This window comes from Seriola aureovittata, chromosome 18 (genome assembly GCF_021018895.1).
Source record: "Seriola aureovittata isolate HTS-2021-v1 ecotype China chromosome 18, ASM2101889v1, whole genome shotgun sequence".
Lineage (NCBI taxonomy): Eukaryota > Metazoa > Chordata > Actinopteri > Carangiformes > Carangidae > Seriola > Seriola aureovittata.
This window is the reverse complement of record NC_079381.1, coordinates 23,810,456-23,827,129: the sequence shown is the minus strand read 5'-3', so window position 1 is coordinate 23,827,129 and position 16,674 is coordinate 23,810,456. Positions and strand designations below refer to the sequence as shown.

Below are 16,674 nucleotides of genomic sequence, written 5' to 3'. Positions count from 1 at the left end.
ATGTGCTACTCATTCTACATCAGTTTGTTTAAGCTCTTCATGTCTTTTATACTCAAACCTTCATTTTTTAATGGCTGCACAGTCAGATAGAAATATTCTACATGTGACCAGATGTCCCGGGTTTGTCCTGGTTTCAAGCTGGGTGTCCAGAGTCCCTGCAAATACCTGTAAAACACTGAAATGTCCTGGTCTTCACCTCAGTGTTTCACACTCAGGCGGCACCATGATGAGATCTGCGCTTCATCACAAGTTCCTGCAAACAGTGTTTTGAAGATTTCAGTTTAAAGATGAAGACGAACTGGTCTGGACAACTTCCTCTCCTCCTCTTCTCCACGGGAGCTTTGAGGACTGTCTTCCACACAGTGGTTGGGCCTGGATACCATATTGATTGTAAAGAAATAGCTCCAGCATGCGAGGTTAACCAGGTCCTGACTCTTTAACTCCCAGACATTAGACCGACCCGTCTGAACTTCTGACTCCGGGAAACAAAGTGAGATTTCAAAGTGCTGAACTCTTATTTTCTTTTAATGAGGGTTTAAAAACAGACATGTTGGTCAAACAGCGGCAGAGACAGTTTCTCTATATGATTGTTTTTGTTTTAAATGGAGCTGATCTTTTATTTTTACAGATTACAGCAGAGATGTTCATTAGTGCTGACAGAGGCAAGAAGACAATAGTACGTTCTTCATAGAGAGTAATGTGAGTGCTGTGCAGCTTCAAACTAAGCTGTAACTTTATAGAACAATTCCAACTCACTTACTTTTACTTTACTGGAGCTTTCACCCATATGACATCAGGTCTTCATCAGCAGATGGATTTGCCCAGTTGTCACGGAGGTAAATCTGTTTAGTAAAACTCTCGATGCTGAAGCTTCTCTTTGTTTTACTGTCTGTTTTAAGTGTCTGACCCTCATGAGATATGAATTTAAATTTCCGCCTCTGTTTAATGTTAAATTTAAAACAACTAAAGAGTATCACTGCCGACCCTCCAGAAGAGTTCGTTAGCTCTGCTAGCTTCCACGCTTGGTGGAGTAACTTGACTCGGTTCGCTGCAGCTCTACCTTCATGAATTCTGTATCTTTGGACAGATGGCTGAAGGAAGCAAAGTGAACGCCGCCGACAAACCAGTCAAGTCGAGAAAAAAAAAAAAAAAAACTGCCAAACATCCAGAAAACTCTCTGGAGAAATGTGTAAGCAAAGCGTGACTCGGTGACCCCGCAGGACTGCAGCGTAAGCACAAAGCGCTTCACAAAGATTGCTTGACTCACCAGCAGCATAAATGCATGACTAACAACAGCAACCCTGAGCTCTCCGAGAGCTGGCGCCGATGTGAATATCCACGCTCAACCACATCCCAAAATCAATTATGTCCCACTCGTGCCGGTGAACGGCCCTCCAGCTTGTCCTGAAGGTGCACACTCCAACACACACTCCAACACACACTCCAACCACTCCTCATGTTTTCTGGAAACTAATGCCTCGTTCAACTAAAAATACTCCCGAGAGGCGTCCCGCTGATGTTTCACTGTCCGAATCTGTGATTTAACACCCGAAAGCCCGGGCTTCGTTAATTAATGAACACGTACGAAGACGGAGAGTGTGATAAGCAGAGAGTGCGTCTCTCAGATGAGACAGTTATCGGAGCCTCCAGGGAAACATTCAAACTGCAGAACCTTTCTGCAGGTGAGAGGAACGCTGCAGCGAGTTAATGATCTTCATCTTTCCATGTTCATTATTGAACTGACCGTGAACGCCGCCTTTAGATAATGTGAGTTATGATTTGGTGCTATACAAATAAAATTACATTTAATTAATTCAGTTATTATAAATAAATAAAAAAAGACATTTTAGTTCATAACACACTTTAATAATGAAATTTTGTGTTTAAAGTAAAAATAAAGTTTAAAAAATGAGAATAAGAGTTTTAATAAAATTACAGTTTCCAACATGAAATATTAAATTTCACACATTTTTATTCTTAAACATCTCAAACGTTTGTTTTTATGTTCCTAATTTGTTTTGCATCCATTTGTATGAAATGTGTTTATTATCATTTTTATTGTTAAAAGATAAAACCAGAAAAGAAAAAACACAAATGTAAAGAATATATATTAGTTAAATTACATATTTTTAAAATTAACAAAAAAATAAAAGGCAACTTAATATATTTTTAAAAAATTAAAAAATACATTAGAAAAGTAATTATGGTGTACAGTTATACATACATAACTTAATAAGCAATAGTATTAGTAGTTTAGTGTTATTTTTGTTTTATGTTCTTTGTATCTCAAGTTCCATTTACTTGGTATATTTTTAACATCAGAAAACCAATTTCTATTTTGGAAAAACCCAGTAAAAGTTGAATTTATTTATTTTTATCTGATGATCTGGTTGCTAAGGAACTCCTAAAGAAACTAAACAAGTTATCATGCAAGTGTGTTGACAGTGTGAACATGATGATTCATGTGTTGGTGAATCTCAGCCCAGCGTTCCCGCTCTTTTTGCTCTGTGTTTGGTCTCCACCAGCTGCTCTCTGACTGAGTCTGTCTGCTGTTTGCCGCTCTGCAGGTAGAGGACCGAGGCTGTTTACAGATGTTTCTCTAAGAACAGCTGGATGAGAGTAAAGTTGTGTCTGGACTGATGAACACTGAGCTGAGAAAAAAAATATCCATTACAGCCACTTTTAGCATCTAAGTAATGTAAGAAAGAGAATCAGTTAGAGATTCGGAAGTGTGTGTGTGTGTGTGTGTGTGTGTGTGTGTGTGTGTGTTTTCCCCCTTTCTCATCCTATTAGTTTCTGCAGAGATGGGGTCTGACATTTAACCATGTCACAGCAGACCCCCGAGCACAACGGCTACTTTCTAATAGGATAACATCCTTATTTGTTTGAACCGAGCAGAATTGGATTATTACACACACACACACACACACACACACACACACACACACACACACACTTTCTTATCTCTAACTTATTCTCTTTCTTACATTCAACACATGAAGATAACACAATGACATTAACATGTTACAGCAGCACAGACAGAAAAAATAAATGAATAAAATTAAATAAATACATAATAAAACAAAATAAATAAAGACATCACTGAAGCTGTATAATATATACAGTTATGATAATAAGCAAATTATACATTGTTGATTTTTGGAGTGAAAAGAAGTAAAAGTTAATTATGTCTTCTTGTAATAGTTTTATCTTGAAATATGATTTTATTCTCATAATTTTACCACTTCATTCTCTCGGATTATTTCTGTATTATTTTTCCCTCAACGTGGCTCTAATACTCATTTTGAATTGTTTATCATTGCACAGTATTTGTCTGTAACGTCTGAGCTGCCACTTGTTGGAAACTAATTCACCTTAATTCTGCAAATAAAAGATGTTTCCAGGGATCAGAGCGGAGGAAGACGGTGAAGACACAGTGTGCTGAGAAAACAGGCGGGAATATGCGCAGATTGTTCAGATCTTCTTAAATGAATGACCCTGATGAACCTATTGATTCAGGTATTTTTTTCTTTTACAGGTGTGACCTGATGTATTACATATGTATGAGGCTCAGATTTATATAACCTATATCCTCACGCTCTTCTGTTCTTCGGAGCTGCTGCTGCCAGAATAACAAACCTCTTACAACCTCACAACACGTCTGTATATTATTCATGATACAGCAGCTCCGTGACTGTGAATCGTGTCAGTAAATCACAGCGTGTGTCACCCTGCAGTCACCTGGCTCTCACAGCTTCAGCACATTAGCCCGTCCTCCTCCCCCTCAGCCGCCTCCCGCTGACACTTGTCACTTATCCTGAGCAGCGTGAGCTGTCGCCCGAAGGTGGAGAGGCAGCCGCCATGAAAACGCCACGGGCAACGACAGAGCAGAGAGAAAAACATCCAGAGAGAAAAACAAAGGGAAAGGCCAACGGTCACCGTGTTTCTTCTTGTTTCTGCTGCAGGTTTCCTGCCGAGCGGCCGTTAGCCTCACTCCACAAGCCGCCTCACCTCTCGCCACGTGCACAGGAAGAAGGTGCACGTTCGTTTTTTTAAGACGTCATTGAAAATTCAGGTAAGTGAGTTCGCACACACACACAGCTTAGCTTAGCTTAGCATAGCTTAGCATAGCTTAGCATAAAGGAGGGAACCAGCCCACCAGCGTGTGCAGAGAAGCTTCAGTGTGGTGTTGCTTTAGTATAAACAGGTCCAGGACTCTCACACTTCTGCTTCATCATCCTCTGAAAACATGAAGAGGTAAAATCTGTCTGTTAATGACAGCAGAAGAAATGAGAGAAAGAACCTGGAGACAATAAAAAGTATTTGAATCAGTGCAAAACAATTGTTTACACTAACCAACGTCTATTTATGATCATGTGATCCTGTTGAAGGTGTGAATCTCTTAAGAAAAGGGAGGACACCTGTGGCACGCCGCTGACTGCCGAACACTCGACCAATCAGAGCTTAGCAGGTTGGATTAAGACCGGACACGACATCAGTGTCTCTAGCTCACGAGTTACATTAATGAATAATAACAGTCACAAGAAACTTTGAAAAGTGCTGATCATGTGTTCGCAGTCACCTCACTGTAACAACTACATCATCACATATCTGATGTCAGCTGTTAAACAACAACGCACCTGAACTAATGCCACGATGCCGAAGTCGGACACACACACACACACACACACACACACCAACACACACACACACACACACAGGCAGCTGGAGCTCAGGGTGTTACGTAAGAGACTGTTTCTAATGTTTTCCATTCTACAGTTTTAAATAATGCCCCACACATGCGCCGCAATCTTCATGACTGAGCTGCATCAATATGTAATCTGGTTGAATTATTCACAGCACTTCGCCTCCCAAGTGATCGTGAGTTCACTCAGATGTGATGCACAGCCTGTGTCACACACACACACACACACACACACACTAATGGCACGAGTGTGTGCGATGTTAAAGTAAACGGCTGCATTGATTAATTAATAATAATAATTACAAATATTAGCGGACGGAGGGAAGAGCCTGGAAGTGGAGCAGTGATGATAATCAACGTTTCCTTTATGTGGAGACGTGGAAACGAAGCCTGTGAAGTTCAGCCTGGTGGATGGAAGCAGGACGTTCCTGTAACCAGATGAAAAATAAATAAACTCCTGTCAGACATTCAGGAAACAGGAAACAGCTTCTTCTTTTACCACAAAAAGTGAAGAAGAAGTGATAAAGAAATGTGAATAAATAACATTGTAAAGGGAATAAACCGTGAAACATTTGTTGTTATATTGCTGCTAAAAAATCCACATTTCTCAGTCTTTATGTTTCAGACTGCTGATGCAGGTGGAAGGAAAATCCTTCGTTGCTCACTTATATATCTACAGGTGAGGAGTCAGTCCCTTACAGGTGAGCCGTCAGTCTCTCTGTCCCCTCAGGTGACTTGGTTTGGTTTGGTCTCACTGTATTTGTACAGTGTCTTGAGTTTTTCAGGTGTCTTGAAGTGGACTGCACTTGCACAGATCTTTTCTAGCTTTTCACCCCGACATTCATGCAGCGCTCTGCCCCACATCGATGACACGTCAGGGGCAACTTCAGAGTCTTGCCCACACTTGATCTGGAGGAGAAGCACCGACCCTCTGATCAGTGGACGACGCGCTCTCCCTCCTGAGCCCCGCCCTCTCCTTCCTGAGCCCCGCCCTCTCCCTCCTGAGCCCCGCCCTCTCCCTCCTGAGCCCCGCCCTCTCCATCTTGAAACGAGATAGAAAACTCTGGGAAGACTAACAGAGCCATCCTTTAAAGTCACTCGGTGTGTTTCCATTAACGTGCTTGAAACTGCGAACTTAAAAACACACTAAAAACTCTGTTTTCGTTTGGTGGCGCCCGGTGTATCGTCTCTTTCTGACTTCCCTCCTCCGTCCGTTCTTCGTAAAAACGCCTCACAAATGGTTTTAAAACAGCTGCTCACTGTAGTTTCTATCAAACAAACAAACGATCAAGAGGAAATGTTTTTACTCAGGTTCCCTGCATTCATCTTATTGTCAGTGAATCCCATGAAAAGCCCAGAACCAGAACGTCTCCGTCCTCTGAGCGTGTCCTTTAAGACGGACACAGACACATGGACCAGGAGGAGGCTGTGAAGCTGCTGCTGTGTCTGCGTTTGTTTTCTCACTGTGACGATCAATAAACGTGACATCATGATTGGACATAAAAACCCGTGTTTTTTACAGCGTTTCATTAGCTGCCGTGTCTGCAGGTATTTGTGTGACGTGTTGTCAACTTGTTAGCAGTCGGCTTTAAATGTCGCTGAGCTGTTTCCAGCTGAGGTGATTTATGAACCGTCGCTGACAGAAACAGACGATGTCACGCGGCACAGGCTTAATATGGCGTCATAAAAAGGACATTAAAAATCCACTACCATAATGCCTTGCAGCTATGAATCTGTCATCATAAAGATACAGAAGCGAATGTGACATTTTACTGTTTTGTTTTTTGTTTTTTTTATTTCTCCGGCTCAGTTTGAGATCGTTTGACATCTGGGTGGACTTTACGACGTTTGAGTTGTGGCGTCGAGAGAGAAAGTTCAGAACTTCGACCTCCGGTCACGCTCACACTTAGAGATACACATCAGCTCAGATATGCAGAATGTATGCACACACAGCTGCTGCAGCTTCAATGGAATAGTTCAATGTTTTGGGAAAGACAAGAAGGATCACTCTCATTCTCCCGGCGCACAGCCAGAGCTGGGAAGTGATTATTCCATCTTAAACTTTAAAGCCCCTCTTTCTATGTGAATATTGTTTCTTAATTAGCAATTAGAAAATCCCACTCACTCTCTAATATGCAATAACCAGGCGAATGGTTTTTTAACAATATTAGACATAAATCATTCAGTCATGTACAATATATTTACGGAGCTTCTTAAGTCTTATAGTAAGATTTTTTCTTTATTTAAATCTTGTTCAAACAAGATAATAACTTATGTGAACAAGGTTATGGGACTTTTAGGGGCAACACAACTTTTAAATGTCGATATCATTAAGTTAATAGATGGGCCCCGCTATAGGACATAATGAGATGTATTGTCTGGTCATGCTCGAAAAGTCTGGCCAACACTACAACTTAAAGCTCCTCCAGTGTAAAAGTCTCTGTCCATGTGTAGTGTGATTATAGATCAGCTCTAGCTTCTATATTAATACTGTGAAAGTATCAAAGCCTCAGTCCACAGAGAAATGCACACAGCCTGTATTCAGAAACTGAGCCTTAAAACCAGCCGTCAGGACTTCTGGAACTTTGTGATGTCACAACGAAGCAGTCACCAAGCCCCGCCCACCTGGACCCACCATCCAAACCTTGCAGGATTTGGTTTCTCTGAGTGTTTTTACCTGAAATCTGCTTTATTTTTATTGGATCACTCAGAAAACAGTCAGCCAATCAGAAGAGAGGCTCAGAGCCTCCTCTCTTCTGTTTTTTTTTTTAAATATCTCCCCAGCGTCAGGAGACAGAACATCTTCATCCTCATTACACTAAATTATACCACTGGCCTTCATGACTGTTAAATCATAAGTGTGTCTTTACAGCAAGACATAAACTGTGGTAAACAACACATCCCACACTTCACACAGTTAATTATCACCTATAATATTATGGTTTTATTTATTTTATTTTTGGTAATCTCTGGGTGCTGACACTTTGCTTAAAAGAACAATGGACTCGTTATCATGTGAATATTGTTTTCTATCTTATATTCGGGTCAAAAGTCACTGAAGCAGACAAAGATAATTCTCCTAAAACACTGTGACAGAAAGCAGCGATGGTAAATTGTCAGATTTCATTATTCTTTGGTCTGTAAGTGCTCACAGTCAATCCCACCCACTCTCCCATGAAACAACAAGCGAGCGCAATCAGTGCTTGTACAGTCTCACCATGTCCTTTATTCAACCCTTGATATGAAGCAGTTTCAAAATAAAAGCATAGCACTGGGACACAACAGCACAGGAGCAGAGATAGAAGGAGTAGATACAAGGCAATACTGAGTGTTACTTTGAATATTATTCCAAAGTTAAAGTCCAACTGAAATCACAGAAATCATCTTTTTATTAAGCAATAAAACAAAAAGGTCCTTTAGCCTTAGCGGGGAGGCTAATGTCTGTGTTTGATTGACAGCTGAGCTAGCGAGGAGGGCACTGAGACGATGGAGATATTAAGGCAAGAAAACTGATTCATTTCAGAGGAATCACCACAACTTTGACACACAAATGTGTCATTTAGCAACTACAAGCCATCTTAACATACTGAGCTTTGAGAGCGCGGAGAATCCAACATGGAGGAAGCTAGCATAGCTTTTTAGCTGCATGTCACCGTCCAGTTTTATTGAGGCTCCTCTGAGTAAATACTGATCCACAAGAAGGAGGCATGGTGTTTAGAATTTAAGTGTCTATACAACTAAACTGCAAAAGCAAATGTGTTTTGTAAGACGCGTAATTGTCGCCGGATTAAGTTTTCTATGAGGATATGTTTTTAATTAACGATACGATATTGAGAACATATTTGTTTTTCAAACAAAATATATGACTGGGCAAAATGCTAAGAACAGGAAAAACACCTGTTATTCACACATTATTAGCAGGTGGTTAGCCTCGGTGCTAACCTTGTAGCTGCAGCAGATAAACAGTCTAAATTAGCTTATTTTATTGTATTTGTAGCAGCTGAATGGATTGTATTTGTGTTGGATTTCTTTTCAAGATATTGATGCTTTCAGAAATTCTCATCATCTCCGAACTGGAGTAACATTAACGTTAGAGGCTAATGTGAGTGTTTTTTTACTAGACTGATGCAGCTAATGCGAACGCCGCATCATAATCAAAGGTTAACAGGCTATAATCCCTAAACTAAGATGGTGAAGCATTAACATTGTCACTGTGAGCATGTTAGCATGCTGGCGTTAGCATTCAGCTCAAAGCACTGCTGTGTCTGCAGCCTCACAGAGCTGCTAGCGTGACTGGACATGTAGCGTACAGAGCAGATCTGTATAGAAAAACGTGCATTTTAGTTTCAGTTGGACTTTAAGACGACAAGCAGTAATATTGTTTAACGTTTAGACTAGTACTGTACAAAAGCTGATTCCAACATCAGTGTTATCTTACATGTGTATACAGTACTGGATGCTTCAGTCGGTCGGCTTTCAAAAGATAAGAAGTGCATTTTCTGAAAAACATGCAGCTGCAAACACTCGGTCACACACACACACACACACACGTACATACAGTATTCACATACACACACACCAAATCAAATCAGTCCAGAGTGAGGAGGAGGAGGAGCGTCTTCATCAGGGATTCAGCTCCTCGTCAGGTTCAGGTTCAGATACAGTCCGTATTGCTTTGGCAGAAAAGGGTTTGCAGCGTTCATGTTTATTACAAGCAGCAAATAAATCAAAACCTCGGGGTATCTCTTAAAAAGCAGTCAATTTAGCTTTCTCTAACAAATGCTAATGTATTATAAGTTATATTTTTTGCTTGCCTGCTGTACACAGTAACATCATTAACCTTCGACCCACAGAAGACACTTGTAAGGAATCAATTTTAGCAAAAACTTTCAAAACATTCAAATTTCTGCCGCTTATCTGAGTCCAGGCCTGGACACGGATTATAGGACAAAAGGTCCCTGTGCACAGACGTAAGAGGCCCCCCATCCCTCCTACACAGGACCCCCACACTAGAAACATCATTTCTAGTAGTTTTGAGTGTCTCTTTTAAATAGTTTTCCCGGTCTTTGTCGAGCTCTGTGACTGTCAAACAAGAAATGTGAGTCAGCCCAGGGGCCCCCTGACCTCACGGGCCCCTGGGCTGTTTATTGTTATAATAATAATGTCAGTAAATTCCCGCACTAAATAAGCAGTAGCAGGACTTATTGTTTGTTTTCTGTCGTCCTTCAGCAGTGAAGAAAGGTACTGAATGGAATCGACGTAGTATTAAAAAGGTCTTCAATTTAATTTGGTGAACGCTGTGAAAACACTGCATGAGCTGCAGCCTCAAACACATGCACCGACTCGCTGCATCATTCTCAGTTTAGAAGAGAAGAAAAAAAACATTAAGGGGGGGGTGGTGGTGGAAAGATTAAAGAGTGAACAGCTCAGCCTGTGATGCCTCCGAGTATCACATTCACATGTAGACTCTCCATCTTTCATGCAACCTCTGCTGATTTTCAGCTTTCTTGCTCTAGTTTTTTTGTTTCTTTTCCCCAGTGAAGCCTCTGGCCATCACCTTAATGAGCAATTTCCAGAGAGAGGTGTAACATCAAAGGTTCACAGAGACTGGGGAAAACACAGCGAGAATAAAAAAGAAAAAGCTCTATCCATCATAACGTACACGTCCCAAGTCACAGCTTCAGATGGAGGGAGAAACAGAGGGAGGGAAAGCGCGAGAGGCAGAGGCACAGACACGAGAATGCTCACATTTTCCCTGATCTTGTGTTTCTTGAGTGCCTGTGTTATCTCTGATAAAGGACACTTAGTGATATTTGTTCTTTTCCAGTAAGACCCTCAGGCGACTCTCCTCTACTCCCATGCACACACACAAACACGCAAGAAGCACATACACCGCCGTAGCTCTGTTTGTACTTTAAATTACTGAACACAGACCCCGTATCCTCTCGACTTCCGCTTCAAAACATAATCAAATCATTCATCCTCAGAGTCACTGAATATACAATTATACTGTATTCTTAAATAACATTAAAGATAATTGATTCGGCCACTTGACCGTGGCTTTCAGAAGTCTCCGTCTTTGTCAGTGCAGCTCTGACTCAGCTAACAGACAGAAGCACGAGGAGAAGAGAAAATGGATGCAATTTCCTCCTTAATGTACAAGTGTTTATGTCGCGGCTGCAGAAGGTCAATCCCGGTCAAATACACAGAGTACAGAAAGAAAGAAGTCATTTTTGAGAAAGGTCTTTTCTGTCCGGCGGCAGGTCAAAAAATAATTATACTTTCCTCTCTAGAAGAACGTACCCTTGGTGTCCCTGCACAGTATCCTCTTGAAGGCCTTCCTGAAATCCTTGTTGAAGATGGTGTATATGACCGGGTTCAGGCAGGAGTTGCAGTAGCCAATCCAAAAGAAGAATTTGAACAAAGGGTCGGGGATTCTGCACGTCTCCGGGCACACCGCCTGAAGGGAGTAAGAGAAGAAGAAGGGGAACCAGCAGATCACAAACACGCCCATCACCACGGCCAAGACGAAGGTGAACCTCTTCTCCCTGTTCACCATGGCTTTACGGCGGGAAACGGGCGTCCCCTGAATCGGAGGCGTTCCCTCGGATACCAGTTTGGTGCCAGAGGACGTGGCCATGGTGTTTTTGTACCTGCAGGCCAGATTCAGCACCTGAACTTTGAATCCTTTGCCTTGGGGCAGTCCCAACGTTGTCTTGTCGGTTCTCTTCATCTCTCCTTTGACGTCCCCTCTGAGATCTCCTTCCTCGCCGATCTCCAGCTCGGAGCCAGAGCTGGAGGGGTTGTCGGGAAGCCCCTCCCCGCCGTCGTCAGGATGTTTCTGAGACTCTTTGTTGGGAACAGCTGAGAGGATTTGGCTGTCACTTTGGGGAATTGCAGAGGAGGATTTCTGGGCCGGAGCGGCACTTGAACGAGGAGGGTGGTGCTGAGTGTCCTGGCTCGTGGTGCTCTGGGCCGGTTTTCGAAGTGATGACGAGGTGGAATCCGAGCCAGACACTGTGGTCAGGACTTTTTCTTGCTCGACGGCAGCCGAACCTCCTTGATCCCCATTCTGTTGTGACTGCTCGGATAACTTTGGCACAGCCTCACTAGCTGCCACATTGGCGTTACTTCCCGCCACCGCTTTCTGCTTCTTCCCAGGCGGGCAGCGAGTGTGCTGCTTAGCGATCTGATAAATCCTCACATACACCAGGATCATTATCACGCAGGGAGCAAAGAACGAGCCGATGGTGGAGTAGAGAATATACCAGCGCTCGTTGTTCAGTTCACAAGTCTCTTCGCCTCCTTCACTCTTGTCCAGGGTGAGAAGAGGCGGGAACGAGATGACGGCAGAGATCAGCCAGACGACGATAATGGCAGCCTTGATGCTCGAGGGGGTGCGCTTGGCGCCGTAGGACACGGGCCGGGAGATCGACAGGTAGCGGTCCAGAGCTATTGCGCACAGGTGCACGATGGAGGAGGTGCAGAAGAGAACATCCAGCGCCAGGTAGATCTCACACCAAATCGAGCTGAACGCCCAGTAGCCCTGCAGCTCGTTCGCCAAAGAGAAGGGAATAATAAGCGTGGCGACCAAAATATCCGCCGCGGCCAGCGACACCAGGAAAAGGTTCTGAGCCCCCTTCAGGGACCGGGACGTCAGTACAGCAATGATGACCAGGATGTTCCCGACGATGGTCATGATCATCATGAAGGTGATGGCAATGGCGAAGGCTGCGGTGGCTTGCGGGGTGTACGGCGAGGTCCTGATGGTGCTCCGGTTGCAGGGTCGGGTGCCGGAGATGAGGCTGATGTTCCTGTAGGGGAGTCCGCCGAGCTCCGACAGGCAGGGAGCATCTGGAGCGGCTGCCATGGCGGTGATGGAGGTGAACTTTATTAACAGTCTCTTACAGAACGTGAGGCGGCAGACGGGCGTCTCGGTGGTAAACCATTGAGAAACAGGATGAGGGTGGGGGGGTGGGTGGGGGGGGGTCAGTCAAGGTGAAGCCATGTGATCTTTACACCACAAAGGAGAGAGACAAGAGAGAGACACACTCGGTCAAGATATGTGTTTTATCAATATGTTGAATCCACCCAACAGCAAATACAGACTTTAAATATCAGATAAATGAAGTGCAGAAAGGAAGATTAAATACAAATACTCAAGTACAGGTGCTTAAGTAAATGCACTCAGCTTCTTCCCACCACTGCTTGTTAATCTACAGAATATTACATATAAACTTAGGAAACACTGACGTTCTTGGTTTGTGACCTTTTACAAAGATCAGTGTCTCGTTGTAGAAACTTAAACATGGTTTCAGTTCAGTAAATTAAATTATAAATAAGGTCTAACAAATCCATGTGGTAGAAGTTTAGTTTTTTCTTCTTTCCTTTCTCATGATTCATCTGACGACCCCTCGCTTTTATCTGGTGACCCTTTGGAGGCGCCCGACTCCGAGATTAGGAACCGCTGGACTGAACAATCTAACGGTACATGAAGTAAAACCTTCAACAGTAAAAAGCTGCTGAGGCGTGGATGACTCAGGATCAGTGATCCGTCACAGGAGACAGTTATGAAGAAGTTTTACTGCTGATCCTAGTCTCTCATTTTGCTGCTGATGCTTCTGCAAGTTAAAATACGAACGCAGGATTTTAACTGAACTCGTGATGGAGTATATTTACATTTCCCTCTATTAATATTTCCTCCACAGCTGTTAATGTCGCAGCCAAGTCTGCAGTAGGGAAGTAAATACGCCGCCTCTTTACAAAGTGCTCGTTGATCTGACCTGTCACTCCCAGAGCTGAGTGGCTGGTTTCCTGGTGATTTCAGACATCACAGTTCACGAGCTGCAGAGCTCCGAGTGAAAGGAAAGGTGTTTGAAACGACACGTTGCAAAGAAAAACACACTGGAGCTGAACCTAGTTGTTCTGAAACAGCAGACGCAGCGTATTGTGTTCCTGCAGGAGGTCAGTGCAAGTGCAAATGTTGATGAATTCATTCATTAATGAATATAATTGAGTTGTTACGTTTCAAATGGGCTTTTCTTGAATTTAGATTTTCATACAGTCATTAGCTGCAGCTCGCGCTACGTGGAAGGAAGGAGATTTAAAAAGATGTTCAAATAGCTTTGAGAAGAATTACTCAGAAAACAGGATCATTGCAAATGATGATGTGACACGGAGCAGCGGTTCCCAATCTGGGGGTCGGGGCTCCCCACGGGGCCCCGAGATAAATCTGAAGGGTCATGAGTCGACCAGAGGGACATGAAAACAAGATGAACATATTAAACACATTTAAGAGTTGGAGAAGGAGACGCTCGCTCTGTGGATGAACCAGAACAAACTGGCTCAGGGTGCGTCAGCGCAGACATGTGAAACCCATCATGCTTCACTGATTATTATTATGCTGATTATCACCCGGTCTGCGTCCACAGCTGCTTTCATCTGGATCGAACAGTCAAAACATGCAAATACACAGAACTGAGGTCAGTCCGTCACAGCGAAGGTCTCTGTTAAAGTTTCCTGTAACTGAATATCCGAACAATTAGCGAAGGCGCGGTCGGAGGCAGCGAGGCGCAGCGGCACAGACCGACGCCGCGCAGCAGTTTCAAGCTTCACAATTAAATGACGACACGTTTGTAATTTAAATATTAAAATATTAAAATAAAACATTAAACTGAGGCTGCAATGTTTCTGCATCATATGAAGTTACATGTAGACGTGGACTTGCACGGTTTTGAAGCTTTGACCGGAGCTCTGTTAATCAGCTCTTCTTCTGTGGTTTAATGGCAGCGGCTGGAGAATCAGCTCCACCTGTTGTTTATCTCCATCAACCAGTCGAACAGAGGAGAGAAACGAGGCTTCGTCTGCCTGTTATCTGCCTGATAGGCTGCTCTGTAAATATGATGAACATTTGCATTGAGTTTGGTTGGACACCTGGATAAATAAAAGTATTCAAAGCAGCTGTTTAGAACTGGAGGGAGAGTTTCTGAGGATCAGGAGAGTCAGATAATTGAAAATGACTTGACTTCTGTTCATGTGTGTTTTCGGGCTCAGCCCAGTGATGCTGAAGAAACTATTACAGGTAAATCTCTTTCAAGATTTCCTTCACTATGACTGAAAGAGTCGACGTAGAAATCTTAAGTTCTTTAGTCAGAAACTGGAATCTTTTTAAACGCCTCTGTCCACATCCTCCATCAGATCAAATGTTCTGTGTCTTACTGGTTCCAGCTCTTCCAACTGTTCACTCTTTCTCATGAGATGTAGTTGGAGAGCGGAAGCTGCTGCCTTTACGCGCTCATGATATTCTCTAAGCTGTAACTGCTCTTTCTGTTTAACTGACACAGAAGCTGCTGCAATAAGAAGCTGCTCCTCCTTCATATTCTTACATCCCAGTTTGTGTCCAGTGAACACATTGATGCTCAAGATGGAGTCTGTTCATTTCACATGGATCAACACACGAGCTTATTAACACATGAAGGAAACTTTGAGCACAGTGAAATAAAAGCAGAGACAGATCCGCAGATACTTACTGAGACTGAAGCGTCGGTGCGTCATTCCAGCCGACAACTTTAAAAGTTTCTTTTTCTGTCGCCAAGACGCAGAATTTCGCCCAAAGTGTCCGGTGACGAGGCGCGGAGTGTCCGACACACGGTGTGTGCGCTCGGATCCACAGACCGAGCTCTCTCACACAGGAGATCCAGTTACATGAAGCAGGAAGGAGGGGGATCAAATCAAAGCTGAAGTTTTCTCAAGAAGTAGATGATTAAAAAAAAAAAAAAAAAGATGAACCGGTGTGAGCTGGAGCAGGCGCGCGCACGGAGCTCCTTACATCCCGGGTCGGTGCAGACAGACTCTTCTCTCAGAGGCAGACGTGGAGAAGTGATGCGGATCTTACCGGATAAACGAGGACGCGCTTCTTTACGCGCAGCCTCCAAAGTGTCCTCGCGCCGGTTCATCCGCGCGCTCCCACAGGACGGTCAGGGTGAAGATCACACACAGTGTGTCCAAATGTAGAGACACGTGAAGAAGAACTCAGACCTTTGACTCACTCAAAGGTTCAATACCACAATATTACAATAGTCTATGAGTCATAACAAATAAATAAATAAAATATATGATGAAAGAATCAAAAGTAAAAAGGCTCATTATGCTCTGATCATCTGAAACCATTTATCTGTTAACTGATTCATCAATCAGCAGCTGTTCTAATAATCAATTAGTTGTTTCTCAAATTAAAACACCAAACAGTCTCTGGCTTCTCTGAGCAGTCGCTGCTTTTCTTTGTCTGATTGTAGATTCAAATATTTTTGTTGGTTGGACAAAAAAAAAAAAAAAAAGAAATTGTGACGACGTGTGACCGCTTTGGATTCTGGGAAATTGCGACAGGCGTTATTCTCCTTGAGGCTTGAGACTCCTCTGACTTTAGATAAAAGAGTTTTTCAAACGGCATTTAAAGGAAAAAGACGAAGTGAACTCGCTGAGCAGAACTCCGAACCCTGTTCGTCAAGGTTTGGATGGTGGGTCCAGGTGGGCGGGGCTTGGTGACTGCTTTGTTGTGACATCACAAAGTTCCAGAAGTCCTGACGGCTGGTTTTAAGGCTCAGTTTCTGAATACAGGCTGTGTGCATTTCTCTGTGGACTGAGGCTTTGATACTTTCACAGTATTAATATAGAAGCTAGAGCTGATCTATAATCACACTACACATGGACACACACCTTTACACTGGAGGAGCTTTAAAGTTGAATATGTAATGAGATGTGTCACAGTCGACTGAACAAACCTGTAACACAAACACAGTTTATTCACAAGTTTCTCTCTGGTGTGTAATTGATGCACAGAAAGTCTGAGGATCACCAATTTAAAAGTTTAAAAGTTTAAAATTGAGCAAATTAAACCTGATGGAAAAGTCAGAGGATCAGCAAAGTGACGAGGGTTCATCCTCTGAGGAACACGAACGTTAACACCCTCA

The 16,674-nt window shown here is 43.1% G+C and overlaps 1 protein-coding gene and 1 long non-coding RNA gene across 3 annotated transcripts in view; one reads left to right on the top strand and one right to left on the bottom strand.

Annotated features, from left to right (window-relative positions):
- LOC130186438 (uncharacterized) overlaps positions 1–16,674 on the top strand; it is a 54,611-nt gene that overhangs the window by 32,744 nt on the left and 5,193 nt on the right. Inside the window, exons 5-6 of one of the 2 annotated variants that reach the window (XR_008830285.1) lie at positions 2,568–3,519; positions 3,966–4,075. This is a non-coding gene — a long non-coding RNA (uncharacterized LOC130186438). The other variant, XR_008830284.1, reaches the window with a different exon arrangement.
- LOC130186431 (alpha-2B adrenergic receptor) lies at positions 4,086–16,139 on the bottom strand. Its single transcript, XM_056403573.1, has 3 exons — positions 15,235–16,139; positions 11,009–12,718; positions 4,086–5,133 (listed from the first exon to the last, which is right to left on the bottom strand). The coding sequence occupies exons 2-3, from the start codon at positions 12,573–12,575 to the stop codon at positions 5,105–5,107; spliced, it is 1,596 nt and encodes a 531-aa protein (XP_056259548.1). The 5' UTR covers positions 12,576–12,718; positions 15,235–16,139; the 3' UTR covers positions 4,086–5,104.

Bases quoted from the DNA above. Each gene is read 5' to 3' on its own strand.
- LOC130186431 (XM_056403573.1), bottom strand. From the start codon at position 12,575: ATGGCAGCCGCTCCAGATGCTCCCTGCCTGTCGGAGCTCGGCGGACTC. The intron at 5,134-11,008 runs GTACGTTCTTCT...ATCTGGTTACAG, and splicing joins ACTGTGCAGGGACACCAAGG to GAACGTCCTGCTTCCATCCA.